General features: G+C 37.6%; 2 protein-coding genes across 9 annotated transcripts in view; both read left to right on the top strand.

The window, feature by feature from the left end:
* The first annotated feature begins 1633 nt into the window (after positions 1 to 1633).
* ZBTB6 (zinc finger and BTB domain containing 6) lies at positions 1634 to 6840 on the top strand. Of its 3 annotated transcripts, XM_020967593.2 has the most exons (3): positions 1634 to 1919; positions 2240 to 2297; positions 3148 to 6840. In XM_020967593.2, the coding sequence occupies exon 3, from the start codon at positions 3155 to 3157 to the stop codon at positions 4433 to 4435; it is 1281 nt and encodes a 426-aa protein (XP_020823252.1). In that variant the 5' UTR covers positions 1634 to 1919; positions 2240 to 2297; positions 3148 to 3154; the 3' UTR covers positions 4436 to 6840. The 3 variants fall into 3 exon arrangements, with proteins under 3 accessions (XP_020823252.1, XP_020823253.1, XP_020823251.1); XM_020967594.2 differs by lacking the exon at positions 2240 to 2297 and having other exon boundaries at positions 1634 to 1964; XM_020967592.2 differs by lacking the exon at positions 2240 to 2297 and having other exon boundaries at positions 1635 to 1919.
* A 3089-nt stretch (positions 6841 to 9929) lies between these two features.
* RC3H2 (ring finger and CCCH-type domains 2) overlaps positions 9930 to 17323 on the top strand; it is a 61714-nt gene continuing 54320 nt past the window's right edge. For 2 of the 6 annotated variants that reach the window (XM_020967549.2, XM_078150138.1), the window contains exon 1: positions 9930 to 10128. The gene's annotated coding sequence lies outside the window, so the exon portion shown is untranslated. The remainder of the gene's footprint in view (positions 10129 to 17323) is intronic. The other 4 variants (XM_078150139.1, XM_078150140.1, XM_020967546.2 and 1 more) reach the window with 2 other exon arrangements.

The raw sequence follows: 17323 nt of genomic DNA on the forward strand, positions 1-17323 counted from the left end.
TAATTTTCAAATTGACTTTAGCTCTTGTGGAAGAGGCCTGAGAGTATTCTTGGACTTTATAAGGAATCTAGCTCATTCTGATGAAGTGACCTACTCAAGTTCACACAGCTAGTCACTGTTAACAGTTAGGACTGCAACTGAGGATTTCTAATTTATCTCTTCCATCTACGTATCTGCCTTTCTATATACTTTTATTAACAGCTATTTTCTAACCATCCTTCCCCTAACTGAAAAAAAAAATATTTGTAACAGATATGCATGAAGTCAAACAAATTCCAGTAGCTATATCCAAATATATGTGTGCATGTATACACGTGGCTATGCATATGCATATATATGTATATATTTATTTCAAAACCTGGAATCCATTCCTTTCTGTCAGGAGATAGGTAGCTCACATTATCATTGGTCTCCTGGAATTGTGGTTGGTCATTGCAAGCAACTTTAGTCGTTCAAAATTGTTTGACTTTTTTTTTTTGCTAGGCAATGGGTTTAAGTGACTTGCCCAGAGTTACAAAGCTAGTGTTATGTGTCTGAGGCCGAATTTGAACCCAGGTCCTCCAGGGATCTGAATCCAGGGCCAGTGCTCTATCCACTGCGCCACCTAGCTGCCCCATATTATTTTATTTTAGGCATTTGGGGTTAAGTGACTTTCCCAGGGTCACACAGCTACTAAGTGTCAAGTGTTTGTTCTGAGGCGAGATTTGAACTCAGTTCCTCCAGACCTCAGGGCTGGTGGGCTATCCACTGCGCCACTTAGCTGCCCCAAACTTGTTTGACTTTATAAGTTTTTGTTACTTTGTAAGTCGTTCTGGTTCTGCTTATTTCACTTTACATTAATTTATTCTACTCTTCCCAGGTTTTTTTTTTTGGGGGGGAACCATCTCTTGTCATTTTCTTTTACCACAGTAGTATTCTGTTACCAAAATTTGTTCAGCCTTTCCCCAGTTGATGGGCATTCCCTTATTTTATAGTTCTTTGCAACTACAGTAAGAGCAACTACGAATTATTTTGTACATATACCTTTTCATCCTCATTTGATCTCTTTGGAGTATATGGTTAGTAGTGGTTATCACTGGGTCAAAGGGTTTGCAGTATAGTAACTATTGGGGCATAATTCCAAATTGCTTTTGAGAATGGTTGGACCAATTCGCAACGTCACCAAACAGTGCAGTAATGTATCTGCTTTCCCGCAGCCCCTCCAACGTTTGTCTTTTATCTCGGGGAGATTTCTGACTCCAAAGAAAAATGCTGCTATCAGGTCTAGTGCTTCATAATGAATGTTGGAATCTGAAATGTTCTAACTGAAAGGAGCCTCAGGACACAGCATATGAGATACTCTTTTGGGGGTTTATTTTCTTCATTTCTAAATAAGGCTCTTGGACTAGTTCTCTCCAAATTTTTCAGATAAGGAAACCGAAATTCTGTGAAGGAGCTCATCTGAAACTCAAATGTCCGGACGAAGAACTATTGGCAATTTATACGAGCAACTAAGCTCCCTTTGCTTATGACTGGGCGCATCCGGTAGCGTTCTTCCAGCACCTTACCGGCTACGTCTAGCAGCATTTCCAAATTGCGAAAGTAGGGCGAGATAAAAACGTCCCTTAACAACCACTTCCGGGGGCTCGCCGGAAGTAGGTAGGGACCAAACAGTCGCGTGCAGGTCAGTCTTTGGGGTGTGTAGGATGGCCGCAGGGATGTGCTTCCGGTTCGCCGCTCAGCTGCCTGTCCTGCTATTGCCGCCGCCGCCGAATTGGGTGGAGCGGCCGGCGGAGGGTGAAGTCGGCCTACCCCGGAAGGGTTTTGTCCCAGACTGGGCCAAACTTCCGGAGTGGGAAGCCGTTGCACCCTTCTCTGCTGTTGCCCGAGGGGCCTCACCTTGGAGGGCGCAGTTTCCTGCCGGTCCGCGGCCGCTGCGCGTGAGTGTGGAGGGTGGGAACGCTCCGGGCAGCTCGGGACTGACGGTGGGCAGAGGTTGGGGTCTGACGCGAGGCTTTTCCCAGTTTTCCACTGCCGGGGTTTGGAGAGAAAGGGCCGGAAAGGGAGGGAGAGGCCCTGGGGATGGACACCTTGATAAAGGGGGAAGAACCCATACGATGACAACAGCTTCTCTCACCACAGTCTTGTGAGGCCGGCAGGGATTATAGTCTCCACTTTTGACATATTTAGAAGTCGAGGCTCTAGGAGGTTGTTCATAGGGACCTTACAGACAATCTATTCCAACTCCTTTATTTAATAGATGAGGAAACAAGACACAGAGAGTTCACGAAGATTTGTTGGTGATTGAGCAAATGAGGGTGAGAATCGTGTTTCTCTTCAGGTCTCTTAACTTTCAGCACTGGCTCCTTCCACTGTGTCACTCTGCTTCTCTAACTAGATTGGGCCACCGAGCTTTAGAGTTCTAAAGAATCATTTAGTTTTGACTTTTTTAGGGGAGTTGCCTGGGTGTCAACTTCACATCCTTTTTTGAATGAATTTGGGGTTTGAGTTGTACCAACAACACCTTACATTTCATTTAGTTCAACCATTTCTTCTTACTGGTGAATAAACTGAAGACAGGAGAGGTGAAACATCTAAGGTAGGAGAGATATTTTACTCGGAGAAGAGCAGACTTGAGGTAGGGGACATGAATAACTCTTTTCAAATATTTGTTACATATCGTAGAAGAGGGCTTGGATTTCCACTGGACTCCACAGAACAAAATGGGAAGCAAGGCTTGTGAGTGTAATTTTTAGGGAGGTAGGTTTTGGCTTAATTTTGGCATGATATAAGGAAGAACTTAACAATTGTCTAACTGTATTGTGAGGTAGTAAGCTATTCAGTGGAAGTGTTAAAGAGAAAGCTGCCTGATCACTTTTCAGGCAGGTGTTTTAGGGTGCCTGCCTTTCATGAATGTTGTGCTTTGGGCTTCAGGTAGAAATTGGATTAAATGACCTCTAAAAGGTCCTCCTTCCCCTCATTTCTAAAAATTTATGATTCTACAGCTCATCCAAGATCACATAGCAAGGTAGTACCAAAACATCTGCCAACATCTAGACCTGATTTCTAACCCAAATGATTATTTTTAAACTATAGTATTTTAAAGTGGTCTTTAAGTTGGAACTATGTCTTCCATTATAACATTTGTATTTTGTTTTTCTTAATAAGTGTGACCATGGCTGCTGAATCTGATGTCCTGCACTTCCAGTTTGAGCAGCAAGGTGATGCGGTCCTACAGAAAATGAATCTCTTGAGACAGCAGAATTTATTTTGTGATGTATCCATCTATATCAATGACACAGAATTCCAGGGACACAAGGTGATTTTTGCTGCTTGCTCTACTTTCATGAGAGATCAGTTTTTACTCAACCAGTCAAAGCAGGTCAGAATTACCATCTTGCAGAGTGCAGAGATTGGCAGAAAGTTATTGCTCTCTTGTTATACTGGTGCACTGGAGGTCAAAAGGAAAGAGCTTTTGAAATATTTGACTGCTGCAAGTTACCTTCAAATGGTACATATTGTGGAGAAGTGCACAGAAGCTTTGTCCAAGTATTTGGAAATAGATTCTTCTATGAAGAACAATAGTCAAGGTGCTGAGATGTGTCATTCCTCTTATCCAGAACTAAAGGATGAAGATGAAAATTTAGAGAGAGACTGTGAAATAATTGAGATTTCTGAAGACAGCCCTGTAAATTTGGACATCCAAGTTAAGCAAGAAAAAGACAATGCTTTGCAGCCTACTATACAGAGCTTAATATTGGACAAAAAAGATATGAAAACATCAGAGATTTCAGCCGTTGAAATAGGATATAAAGATGATGAAATTTGCATCTTCCGAATGGATTCCATCAATGTGCCCACTATAGAAAGTGAGCAGTTTTCACAGCCTTGTACCTCTTCTAAAACAAATATATATTTTCCAGAAACACAGCATTCACTGATTAATTCTACAGTGGAAAGTAGGATGACAGAAGTTCCTGGGAATCACTTTCAAGGGTTTATTGGTGAAAGTACAGAAGGCAGTGTTGGTGTAACAAATGGGCTTCAAAGTCTAGAAGAGGGTTATTCCTGGCGACACCAGTGCCCCAAGTGTCCACGAGGATTTCTTCATCTTGAAAACTATCTACGCCATCTGAAAATGCACAAGCTGTTCTTGTGTTTGCAATGTGGAAAAACATTTACACAGAAGAAAAATCTTAACCGGCACATCCGAGGACACATGGGCATACGACCATTTCAGTGTTCTGTGTGTTTAAAGACATTTACTGCCAAGAGCACTCTTCAGGACCACTTGAACATTCACAGTGGAGACCGGCCCTATAAATGCCACTGTTGTGACATGGACTTCAAGCACAAATCTGCCCTCAAAAAGCACTTGACTTCTGTTCATGGGAGAAGTAGTGGTGAAAGGACGAACCTTGACATCATCACAAAAGTCAAAATAGACTATGATTAATAGTAATACTCACTTGCTTTGGAGACTTGGGTATTATAATCCATCATCTTGAGTTCTGCAAAAATACTCCTTTGTAATTCTGTATGCTCTTCCTATGTTTGTCTGATTTTTCGATGTATTCGCATATAAATGTTTTTGTAATATCCTTAAAAGTTGTTGGAGTTAATGGAATGGTTGATGGAGTTCTTTTCTACCTTAAATATCCTTACCAAAATATTAGCTGATTTTCATAGCCAGCCTATTTGGTGCTTTATGAAGTGTTGTGAATATAGGTTCTTGGTGAAGATTGTTAACTGACTCTTGGCTAAAGGGGCAGAAAGAACTCAATGGTATTTTTCAGGTTTTTCAGTTAATTTGCATTGTTAGTGCTTCACACAGGAACAGCAACCATATTTTACTTGTACTCTTATCTTGGTGACCATTAGAAGAAAATAAATCTGGGACCTTGCCAGTCTTGGTTCATTTTAAAATCACTTTTAAGAACTATTTGTCCGGTAGATGAAAGCAAGTGTGATGAATCTTTTCCCAATTAGGATAAATATATTGATTACCTTTACAAATTCTACAACTTCTTCTAAACCAAACAGTATGTTGGCTATTTGGTTGAAATTATGAAATAACATTTGTTGTGTATAAAAAATTCTGTTACCTCCAGAGAAATTATTCAGCATATCATTTATTTCAATATGAGTATTCTCTCCACTTGTTCAAAGGGCAACTCATCTGTACTTTTTCATCCATTATGATTGGCTTTATCTTTATATCAATCTTCCATAAAGGTTCAACCTGACATACCTGATATCATCATCTTTTTAAAAAATTGTTATTATTTCGTGAATAACATTGCAGCACTTGTGCATTCTGTCCATCTGTTCTTTCTTGCTTTTGCTACATTTTTTGCCAACCTCCTTTTCTAATCCTTATTAATATCTTTTATACTAGTTCTTGGGCACAGATCATCATTGTGAATATGCTGCAGCCTACCTGTGCCACCAAAGGAATACGCAGGGTTATATTAAAGTTGATTTTTATACAAACACATTTGTATATATAATATATATATATACACACACCCCTACGTGTGTGTATGTGTTTTATATGTAAACATACACACGTATATAGATAAAAATATATAAACACTTCTTTCACTGGAATAAGACGTAATTGTAGCCATGTAATGTTTTTAATATATTTTAATTTATTTCCATTTGAGAAGAAATTTTACTTATTTGAATACTGGTTCACATACTTTGGAAATGAATACTGAATTAGCTGTGGTCTCTATATTTAATGCAAATATGTCAAATATTTTTATCATCAGTATGATTATGTTACCAATAAGAAACAGCATTTGCTGGAAATATACAATTTATGGAAGACATTGAATGTGTTCTAGATATCATTACTGTTTTTAATTTGTCATGGCAATATCTTTTTTTGTTATGACAATGCTTTAACCTGGTTTTTTTTTTAAACTTAGTACTGTATATGTATAGTTGTGATTTTTCTTAGTGATAAATTTTTTTCACGTGACTAAGGCTGACTTTCAAAGATTGATGTTAAAATAATTTGAGTACTTTTTTTCTGATCTAGATATATGTATTCTCCATGGATGTGCCAAAAGTAAAAACATGTATGCCTCAGTAAGTGTAGTGGAAGTAAAATTTATTTTTGTTCTTGTTAAGTACTAAAGTTCCCTCTTATTTCTATATACTTATAGTACAGTAGAACTTTGTGGGTTAAGGCATCTTGTCAACCTCTGAGAGAAGTGATTGAGTGTTAAGTTATATTTCAGTAGCCTGCTAATTAATTTCCCTTCATCAGAACTCTCCACTTTTCCAGACATCCTCTACCCACCTGCCAAAGTGATATCCTAAAGCACAGGTCTGAACAAATCTCTCCCCTGCTCATATAGTGCCAGCAACTCCCTATTTCCTCTAGGATGAAATACAAACTCTTGTTCTTCTTTGGGACATAAAGCCCATTAATCTATCTCCAGTCTACTTTTCCATCCTTATTACAACATTATTCACCTTTACACACTCTGGTCCTGCCAAACTAACCTTGCTGCTCCCCATACTGGACAAAGCATCTCATTTCTCCATAGCTTTGCATCCTCATTCCTGGAATGCATTCTCTCCCCACTTTTGCCTCTAAATCCTTAACTTCCTTAACTCAAGTGCCACTTCTTACATGAGGCCTTTACTGATTCTCCCAGTATCCTTCCCCTCTTCTCTTGCCATCTCCATTTGCTTTATATTTACTATTTGTATATTTTGTATTTACTTATATGTATGTTTCCCCTGATAGAATGTAACCTCCTTGAGGGCAGGGAATGTTTTGTCTTTGTAGTCCCAGTGCTTGGTACATAGTGGACATTTAATAAATGCTTGTTGATTGATTGATTGTGCCTCCTGCAATATGGAAATTGTGTTATGTAAAAACTTGACAAAATTATCCTACAAGGCAAATGTTAAGCTTCCCTTCACCTCATGCAAGTGTTATATAGGAATTCTCCTGTGTAATATTTCTTTTGAAACTTCATTATTTTCAAATGTTTTACATTTCAGCTATTTGTGAGGATTTTAGCTAACAGGGAATTTTTTTTTTTAATGGCCAAACCTGTGAGTTCAGCAGTGTGTGTGGAAATTTCCATTGTGGAATGTCCCTCTGTGATTGTGGAGAAGCAGTGTTGTCTCTTCTTTAATAGTTTTAAAGAATTGCCTAGGAGTACTGAGAAGTTAAATGATTCTCCCATTTTAATACTTCTTAGTACGTGTAAGAGGTAAGACTTGAACCCAAGTCTGTCTTACGCTGAGGATGGGCTTTCTATAGCTCATGCTACCCCTCAGCTGAGGATCATTTAACATATAAATGCTAAATGACTTTATTTCCTAAGTATCTGTGGAAAACATTATAGAATCATAGAATCTTAAAATGTCCAAAATATAATTTAGACTTTCTGGACCTTACTTTCCATAGCTGCAAAATGAAGAGAGTGAATTTGATTTATATGATTTCAGCTCTAATTTATGAATTTAAATTTTACTGGTCATTTGAGCTAGAAGATGGGAGACTTGAGAGGGCATTCATAGAGCTATATAAAATGTTTTAAATGTATTAGTGATAGAATTTAACTACAATGGATTTTTTTCCCCTTTGTCAGGAAAAAAACCCATTCAATAAACACATTAAAGTTACCATCTGTGAATGGAGAAATGGACTTATGTGCTAGGATTTGTATTTTTGCAAAATACTTTCCTTACAAAAATCTGATAGGGAGTACAATTATTATCCCGTGGAACAGGTATGTAGGGGAAAATGTCCTTGCCCAAGATATACTGATAACGTGGCCAAATAAGATACGGTCCTTGCTTTCAAGGATCTTACTTTTTCAGCAATTTAACTGTCTTTTGAACTGGACCTTTAAAATAATTATATTTAGATAAACTTTACCTTTCAGAAGAAATTTTCTTGAGATTAAATTTGAAGCTTTATTTTTCTTCATTGATAGCTTCATGTTTTAAAATTTATAACATTTTGTGGGTGGAAAGAATAGTTCATAAGAAATAACATTTTTTTGGGAATGTATATCATACCCAGTTCAATATTTTAAAAATATTTTCTTCCCAATTGTAACTAATTTAAGTATTGACATATATACAGACATACATATATGTATATGTACATGTATATACACATACCTGTATACCTTATAAGAATGTCATGAGAATCATTTTGTAAAGCACTTTTAGATCTTTGGGATAGACAGAAAGATTGGAAATGTTGGTTATTCCGTCCAATAACACAATGTTTCCATGAGAAGAAATTCTCAGGGCAGTGTCTGCTTGCATAGTATATCTCAATGGAGTTTGGAAAGTGGAATCATTTTAGAAATGCAGGTGTGTAAGGGTTTCAAAGGGGAAAGAGAAAGGAACAAGCATTTATTTATCTAGTGCCTACCATGTGCTAGACACTGCTAATCACTTATAAATATCTTATTTTGTACAGAGTAGAATTTTTCTTTTTTTTTTTTTTAAGGCAGTTGGGGTTAAGTGACTTGCCCAGGGTCACACAGCTGGTAAATGTCAAGTGTTTGGTCGGAGGACTCAGGTCCTCCTGACTTCAGGGCCGGTGCTTTATGCACTGCGCCACCTCCCTGCCCCTTAGAATTTTTCATTGTAGAGAGATACAATGTGATTTTTTTTTTCATGGGCAAGAGAAAACTGAAAAAGTCCATATTCCTCAATTAAAGCTTTGCCTGTACTAAGTTTCTGTTTTAAAGATCTTGAAGAAAACTGACTTGATTTCTTCTAAATGAAATACCACTTGTCTCTTCTGTTCACCTGATTTGTACCATTTTCTCAAATGTGTAACTTAATATGTAGGATAATAAAATAGAGGTTGTATAAGAGATTGATGAGTTTGTGGAGATTTATGAAATTTTCAAGGAAAGATAAGGTTTGAGGTTTACAAAAATCGTTTCCTTGTTTACAAACTTTATAATGTAAGAGATATAAAAATATAAATTCACAATAACCCTGTGAAGTAGGGTAGAGTAAGTATTATTCCTGTTTTACAAATGAAGAAAGAGATTCAGGACAGATGAAGTGCTTTAGTCAGTCACGTAGCCATTAAGCAATTCTTATACTTTCCTTGGTTTATTCTGTAAAGCGGGAGTTCCTTCATTTCAAATCCATAGAAAGAAAATTTTATCAACAACTACTTAATTGCTTGCTTTTAGCTAGTAGTGTTCAAGGACAGGAAAACTTAAAAGAAAAAAAACTGAGTAAGGTATAAAACTGCCTTTAAACCTATAGCAATAGATCTGTGTATTTACTAAGTATCAGACGTGACATTTCAAGGGGCACATAGATTTTTAGACTTAGAATAGCCATAAAGGATAATCATTTACCACGTGGAAGTCTCCGACAGATATTATGTGACTTTCCTAAAGCAGTAAGAAGCAGGGTTCCATTTAGAAGCCCGGTCTTATGTCAATTTTAGACCTTGCTCCTAAGGGCCAGCTTGGTTAGGGCCAATACTGTTTGCAAAATAGGATGAAAGTTATGTGTCAAATCCTGCCAACTTTTTGGGGAGATGGCTGCCAACCTTGTGGGGAGATGGAGTTGGAGAGAAGTTAAATCTAACCTTTGTCCTTGAGCCACTTCATGGATGGCTTGGCCAACTTTAGCTTGAGACTATTATACGGGCTGCTACAAAACACAGAAGATGGAAGGGAGTTTCCCAGAAATCTCTCCTTCAGTCCTTCTCGTTTCCCAGAGCGCCCCAGTGTTGCTCTAGCATCACGTGATAAGGGTGGCTTACCCTGAAAGCCCTAAGGGCGAAGTAAAGAGTAAGGAAGTAAGCATGCGCGATCTCGCGCGAGTTGGGGCGTGCCTCCTCGCGAGAGGATCCCGGGGCCCGGCTCCCTCCCCGTCCGCCTCTCGCGAGGAGGTGGAGGAGGAGGAGGAGGAGGCGCCGCTGCGGCCGCCGCCGCCGCCGCCGCCGCCGCCGCAACACCATTAACGCCAACGGGGCTTTCCCGCTTGCTCCCGATGGAGTTTGAGGCCGCGGAGCCGCAGCCGAGCCGTGCCCCGGGGAGAGGAGGCGCCTTCGTCGCCGATCCCCGTCACCGCCGTCGCCCCGGGGCTCCCCGGAGCGGCCCGTAGCGACCCCGCCCGGGCCCTCAGGTAGGGCGGACGGGCGGGAACCGGGGCTTGGGCCCCTGGGGAGGCCGTGAGGGGGCGCCCTGAGAGAACGACTGCGCCTGACAGCGTCTGGGCCCGCCGGCAGGCTGCTATCTTCCCCTCTCCGTTCTCCCTCCAGGCTCCCGCAGCCACCTCTGTCTCCTCAGCTGGCTGACTGCAGCCGAGGGGCCAGGCACCAGCCACTCTTCCCTCGCCCCGCCCAGGCGGGAGCTGTGGCCTGCAGAGAGGGGCTCCCGGGGGCAGGGTCCCACGAGCTCCAGAAAGGTCCTCTGCTCCCTCTTCCTTTTACATTTTCTTTCTTTTTTCCCTAATGTCTTGCCTTCTGTCCCTACCTCTTTTTTCTCCCTTCTCCCCCTCTTCCCCCTCCCCTTTCTCATCTTTTCTCCTCCCCCTTTTTGCTTCTTCCCCTCCCGTTTTCTCTTCTCCTTTCCCTTCCCCCTTCCCTCTCTTCTTCCCCCGTCTCCCTCCCTCGTTTTCCTCCCCTTCCTCCCCCTCCCATGTGTGCTAGTCTTCCTCTTTCCAATCCTCCTTTCCTTCTCTCTCACTCTCTCCATCCGTATTCTCCTTCCTCCTCCTCTCTCAATCATTCAACATCCCTCCTTTCCTCTCCTTCACCGTATCTTTTCTCCTTCCCCATTCCTTTTTGTCTCTTCTTTTTTTCTTGTTAAAAAAAACAAAAAAACAAAAACACCAAGGAACAGTAGGTATGATTCTGAAATTAACAGAAAATCACGATGTTTTAGAGTTTGAATGGAGTTAGACATCAATTTTGCCAGTGTGTTATTTCTTCTGAGGCCCAGGTAGGGGGTGGAATCCGAGTTCTATATGAGTAGAAGACCCTTCTCCTTTACACTCATACACACCTGTCTTTGAATAACAGCCTCTTGTATTTTGACCTAAGTCAAACAATGCTCCTTGATGCCATGTAAAGGGGTTTCAACAGTAAGAGGAGAGGATTGGCTACAGAATGGCCCGGGGGATGTGACTAGCTTAATTGAATGAAAGAGAGCCAGGGAATTTATTTATTGGTGTGTTTGTGTGTTCTGTTTTCCCCCCTCCTTGTGGGAAAGCCTCTTGGGGCAACTTTTCCACCATCTTAGAGGAATGGTGTAAAGCATCATTGTTTTACAAGCATTTAAATCGTAACTGGGCATCACGATGCAGAATGCATTACGGGGAATAGTATCTCCTTGTCTTCCTTAGCATTAAGGAAATGGAAAAGGTTATGATGGCTGCCTTCACTTTTAGTTTCAATAATAAAGCAATGTGACACAAACAGAGAAGGGACAGGAATAAAAATAGATCGAAACGTAGTATTTGTTTTATGGGATATCCCTAACCAGAATCCTCACATCCCTCTCATGGGCATTTTACTAATACTTGTTAAGAGTTCTTTCCTGGATCGTATTTGGAAGCTATTGTATCCCATTAAACTTAACCTCTTCTTCTCTCCCCACCCCCATATAATGATTTTCCTAGCTTTTATTCCTTTTAACATTAATATATCAAATTCTGTGTTGATATTTGGGGAAATTACTGGAACAAAAAATGTCACAAAATTCAATTTCTGTTATATTTAGAAAAAAATGTTTTCAACGGTTTTGAAGACCACCCTTTTCAGAATCACATGCACTAGAATCCTTTAACTGTTGATCAAATGACTTTGTATTAATTGGACAGTTTCCTTACTTGATTGTCAACTTTTTACTTTGCTATATTTGCCACTTTAAAAACATTTTGATGAATTTTTTTGGTATTATCTTTTTAAGTTTGTTTTTTAACGTTAAAAACCTTAGAAATTTGAGTTGTAGTTGAGCATTTTAGAGTGTTATGTTATAGCAATATTCCAAGCAGTATTCTTTTATTGTATTAGCCAGATGCATACGTTTTTTCCCCGGATTTGAAAAATTAAGCAAACAGTAGGTAAAATAAAGCACAATGAAGAAAAAAATAAATTGTATTATATCCATTTCACTGTTAATTATCAGTAACATCTTCTTAATTGTCCTTATTATGTCTTTATAATTATTTGAAAGGCTTTCTTCAGAGTGGCTTTTGCACACTCATGTTACTTTTAAGTAAAGAGACATTTCCAGAGCATAAAGTAAAGTTGCTTTTGAACCGTCTCTTATGATAATGTGGACTTCAGAGCATGGCCATTTAAGCAAGAAATAAATTATATCATTAAAAACAGACAAATGAAAACAAGCTTATTGATAGAGCATCTTGTTGAAAATTAGCCTAATATCACTAGAGGGATGAAGAGCTTGACTTTCCCTAGGAAGGATAAATATATACAGCAAAAATTACTTGATACGATGAAATAAATACAACTGTGCCATCTAAAAAAGATATGTTTTAATTTTTAGTTCTTATGACTTTTATTGGGAGTGGTAGCTATGATAAACAAGAAAAAGGATTTGTGTTTTCGAAAATATCATGGAAAGTTTAGTCAAAAATCCATTAGGTAATTGATTTAAGCTTCAAAGTGACTTGAGTAGTAGAGTTTAAATAGCTGAACTATGGAGAAATTCTTCAAAATGATATATTTGAGCCTTTTTTCCCTTAAAATCTTTCATGCAATTTAGAGTACCAGTTTAGAGCTCTTAGATTATTTCCTTTGTTTCTGAGTTAGTGGCTGAAATTGCAGTGAGTATGATTTAAATCCATTAAAAATTCTTAACCATGCATTTTAAGATATCGAAGTGAGAACTATTATGTTTGCAGTAATGTTGAACTTTCAAGGCAGAAAAATCAAGTTTTAAATCTCAGGATCAGTAATTGCTGTGCAACTCTGGTTAAACCACTTAATCTCTGTGCCTAAATTTCCTCATCAATGGTACTTATACTGAGAGACAGTCTACCATAATGAGCAGAAATCTTACCTAGGAGTCAGCAAGACATTTAACCTCTCAATAGTCCAGACAACCCTCTAAATTCTAGAAAATTTATGGATCTGCAATGGTAGAAGGAATTTTCTTGCTAGGAGTTCCTTAAACCATTGAAATCACATGCCTGAGTCAACCTCACAACCCCCCCCCCAATTTCACTATTTTCTCTCTCACAGGGATATTAATAGGAAAGTATTTGCTTAAAACCACTACTATTCTTAAGAAATAATACCTTTTTGTACTTAAATTCCATTGTAAGCCATCCGTGCTTTTTTGTCTGTATTTTTTTTGGGGTCTCTTGTTTCTATAAGTCTTCTAATGTTCTGATAGCCTTCCATTGGTTCTTTGATATTTTGTTGGTATCATTGAAGTTACTTGGGCAGTCCATCTGTAATTTTTTGCTAAATGTCCTACCCACTTCCTTTTCTAGGTATGTGCAGGTAGGATCATAGCTTTCAGAAGTAGATGAGAGTTAAAAGATTACCCAGTTGGTTCCCCCCCAAAGGAAATTGAGGTTCAGAAAGGTAAAGTGACTTGCCCAAGGTGATACTGGTAAGAAAGAGTATACAAATATTAGATGATGTCTTATTTATACCATTGTATACATGATTTAAAAACTTAATGCACATCTTTGATACAAAGATTTATTTAATCAGCAAGCTAGTTTACATGTAATGGCTGAACTTCAATATAGTTTCTGTATTGTAGATTACTGTATTTCTACTCATATAAAATAGTGGATTAGGAATTTTTGCAGTGGTAGAATCCTAAACCTTTTTCTACAGTAGTATGAAATCAAATATAATGGTGAACTATTCTTGTTAACAGATTATGCTTTGCCAGTAACAGAAAGTAAAATTTCTTAAATGTTTAACATTTGCTTTTTAAAAATATTTTTATCTCTCCATCATATTTGTGAGAGAAATTAGTAACTTTTCTGCAGCTTTACATGTCAGCAAATAGCACAGAAAGGGGCTAATAATTTGAAAAGCTATTAGAACAGAAAAATTCCTCAAGGTCACATTCATTCAAAAAAGCATTTAAGTGCTTCCCGTAGGCATAACACTGTTCTAGGCACCAGAAGAGCAATATATCAAATTTAGATTCTTAAAATCCCGTATTTAGCTGTCCTATAATTTTAGTAACTAAAAGTTTACCTAATAAAAATTAACTTTAAATATTTTGCTTAGTGCTTTGAATGACTGAAATTTATAATTTTTTTCTTAGATTTTTGTTGTACTTGGAAAGTTTTCATTTTGTCTTTAAGTATCTATTTCTCTGCAAACCACATTGTTCTTATAGTATTCAAGTTAGAATTTTATAAACCCAAAGTTAGTTTGCAGTGTTTCAGTTTAAGGAATTTATATGTTTACAGCTCTCTAGTGCTTTATTTAAGTGCTTTTTTCCAAGAAATTTCAAGATTAGTTTTTTTTATCCTTTTTGTGTCATATAAAAAGAAAAAAAACCACTATTTATATTCAGGATTTTAAAAACATTCCTGTCTTAGATAGACCAAAAACCTATTTGGGCGGTAACACCAATTAAGGATATATCCAGTGACATGAGTATTTTCCAGTGTTTGAGTTGAAGAGCTGCTACATTATTTTCATATCATGTGGAAGAGTGAAGTGTTGATCGTGTTGCTACCCTGAAAATATTTAACAAATGAAATAGTCATTGTGAATCTGAGTAGGCTTTATACTGCTGCCTTTAATAAGCATAGTAGGCATAAATGAGTATATAGCTTCATTCAGAGCTGATTCAGTCTATCTGGAAGTAAATTTACCCTAAGTTTCTTATAAATAAATTGTCTTTTATTTTGTAATGGTATTCATTCAAATTCTTGTGGAAATTAAATTGTGTACATATTCTATTTTAAGACTTTTTGATGTGTTTAAGAAGATTTGTGCAAATAATTGCCATCAACTTAATTTTTTTATGCAGTTGTTATCAATTCTTCAGAAGCTATATTTAAAGTGGTTTGGGATGCCAAAGGTTTTTAGATTTCATTATTTAGCTGACTTCAAATTTGAATTCTTTTCCAAGAAATTTAAAATTGAAACAAATGATTGTCTTGGTAAAATAACAGAGTTGAAAGATTATTTTAGATGAATTTGCTCTAACTTAATGGACATTGAAAATTTGCCTACTGAGTTAGGATTTCTTAACAGGTAGCTGTAAAAAAAGGAATGCATGGGGTAGCTTGGTGGTGCAGTGAATAGAGCTCAGGCCTTGGAGTCAGGAGGACCTGAGTTCAAGTCCAGACTCAGACACTTGACACTTACTAGCTGAGTGACCCTGTGCAAGTCACTTAACCCCGATTGCCTCACTAAAAACAACAACAACCCCCCCCCCCAAATACCCAAACAAACAAACAAAAAAAGGAATGCATGAAGTATGTTAGTGGTCCAAGTTGACTGAATAAGAGTACTCCATGGCAGATTTAAGGGAAAAACATGACTGTAAAACAAATGATCTCTTTTCCTCTAATAGCATTGAAACACTTTTCAGGCTGTAGGTACTGATGAGTTCACATATTTTGTTAAAATCGAAGCTGATCAGATTTATTTGTAATATTGGAAGTTAAACTTTTAAAAAATAATTAAAAAAAAGCTTCTTAGCCATGGCTGTGGCATTGTGAATCTGGAAAGTCTAAATCTGCTTAGAAAGATCTGAGAATTTATTTTAGAGTAAATTTGTAAAATTACCTTACAAACTGTTTTATATCTAGGAATTCAGTTTTACATAAAATATTTGGAATACTTTAAAGTCTGTAGACATTTAAAGCACAACAAATAGGAATAGAATTTTCCCTTTGAATTTTTTGGGTTTTTTTAATATATAATTTACCTTCAATTTCAGATTGTGATTTTTAAAACCTTTAATTGCTGTAGTTGATGCTCACTAAAGTATCAGCCAGTAAACAGTTCAATGAACATAGTGTAGTATCAGCTGCATAATTGCTCTAAATGCCCAGAATTCTAGTACTCAGAAAACCTATCAAATTTACATAAGTACTTTTTAATTGTCCTGGATTTGAGTTAGGAAGTATGAATGAAATATGTAGTATTCAGACTTTATATCTGAATGCTTTCAAGTTGGAGATGATAGCTAATAATAATGCCACATTTTTGGATATAGATTATTTGAAATTAACAAAGCCTTTTGCTGTATTATTTCTTGAGTCTTCATACTATTGTCTAAGATCATAGGATCTACAGTACAAGGAAACAGAGATAATCTACTTTTGATTCCCAGATTTTTCAAGTACTAGGATGCCTTTCTAATTTCAAATTTCATAAATGGACATTCCCCCCAACCCTTACATGATAGTAGTTGTTGGCACTATTAGCATCTGTTGATTGAGAAAATGCATGAAAGCTACTATTACTTCCATAATCCTTTTAATTAATTTGTTAATCACAACAGTATCTACATACATTTGAAAAATAGTGTTAGCTTGGCTGGGTGGTGCTCACCTGTAATCCCTGCTGCTAGGCAGGCTGAGACCTGCAGATCTCTTATCTAGGGAGTTCTGAGCTGCATTGGGCTAGGTTGATCAAGTGTCTACACTAAGTCAGGTATCACTGTGTTCTGCCCTTGGAAGGGGCAGGGAACTCATCAGGTTGCTTGGAGGTTGGAATCCAAGCAGATCAAAGAACCTGTGATGACCAGTGGTGGGATCCATGTATGAGTAGTCTCTGTACTTCGGGTTGGCTGAGATGGGGATACCCAGTCTCAAAAAAAAATAGTAATAGATTTATGGGTCAACCATTTAAGTTTACAGAAGTTTGGTTAGCTTTTTATGCTAAATCATTTTGCCTGTTGTATTGGAACTAAGTAAATATCAAAATGGCAAGCCTTGGGGTGCTTATGGATTCATTGACCTTGTGGCTCTTAAAGCATCTTAGGCCCATAGGTTGGGTACCACTGATACAGTTTAAACACCTTTTACAGATGAGGAAACTAAGATCCAGAGAAGTTAAGTGATTTGCCTGAGGTCACATAGGTGGCAAATCTTTTGACTCCAAATTCAATGGTTTTCCCAAGAAGTGATAAAGATTTGCAACCTTTTTTTTGGAAACAAAAAAGCATTATGGCAAACTTCCTCCTAGATTTAGATATTATAATTAGTAATACCTTTTTCTTTGTACTGTTTAGGTATTTTATTTCTACAGAGACTATCTTTTCCCAGTTGGCTTTGTTGATGTTAACATTTCAAGGCATATAACAATATTAACAGCTTGCTCATATCTGTTGATTTTGTTTTATATCAGCGTAGGAAA

Source organism: Phascolarctos cinereus, unplaced genomic scaffold, assembly GCF_003287225.1.
Source record: "Phascolarctos cinereus isolate Bilbo 61053 unplaced genomic scaffold, phaCin_HiC Scaffold_2;HRSCAF=192, whole genome shotgun sequence".
Lineage (NCBI taxonomy): Eukaryota > Metazoa > Chordata > Mammalia > Diprotodontia > Phascolarctidae > Phascolarctos > Phascolarctos cinereus.

What these genes read in the sequence shown, in the direction of transcription:
- ZBTB6 (XM_020967594.2), top strand. Translation starts at nt 3,155, where the DNA reads ATGGCTGCTGAATCTGATGTCCTGCACTTCCAGTTTGAGCAGCAAGGT.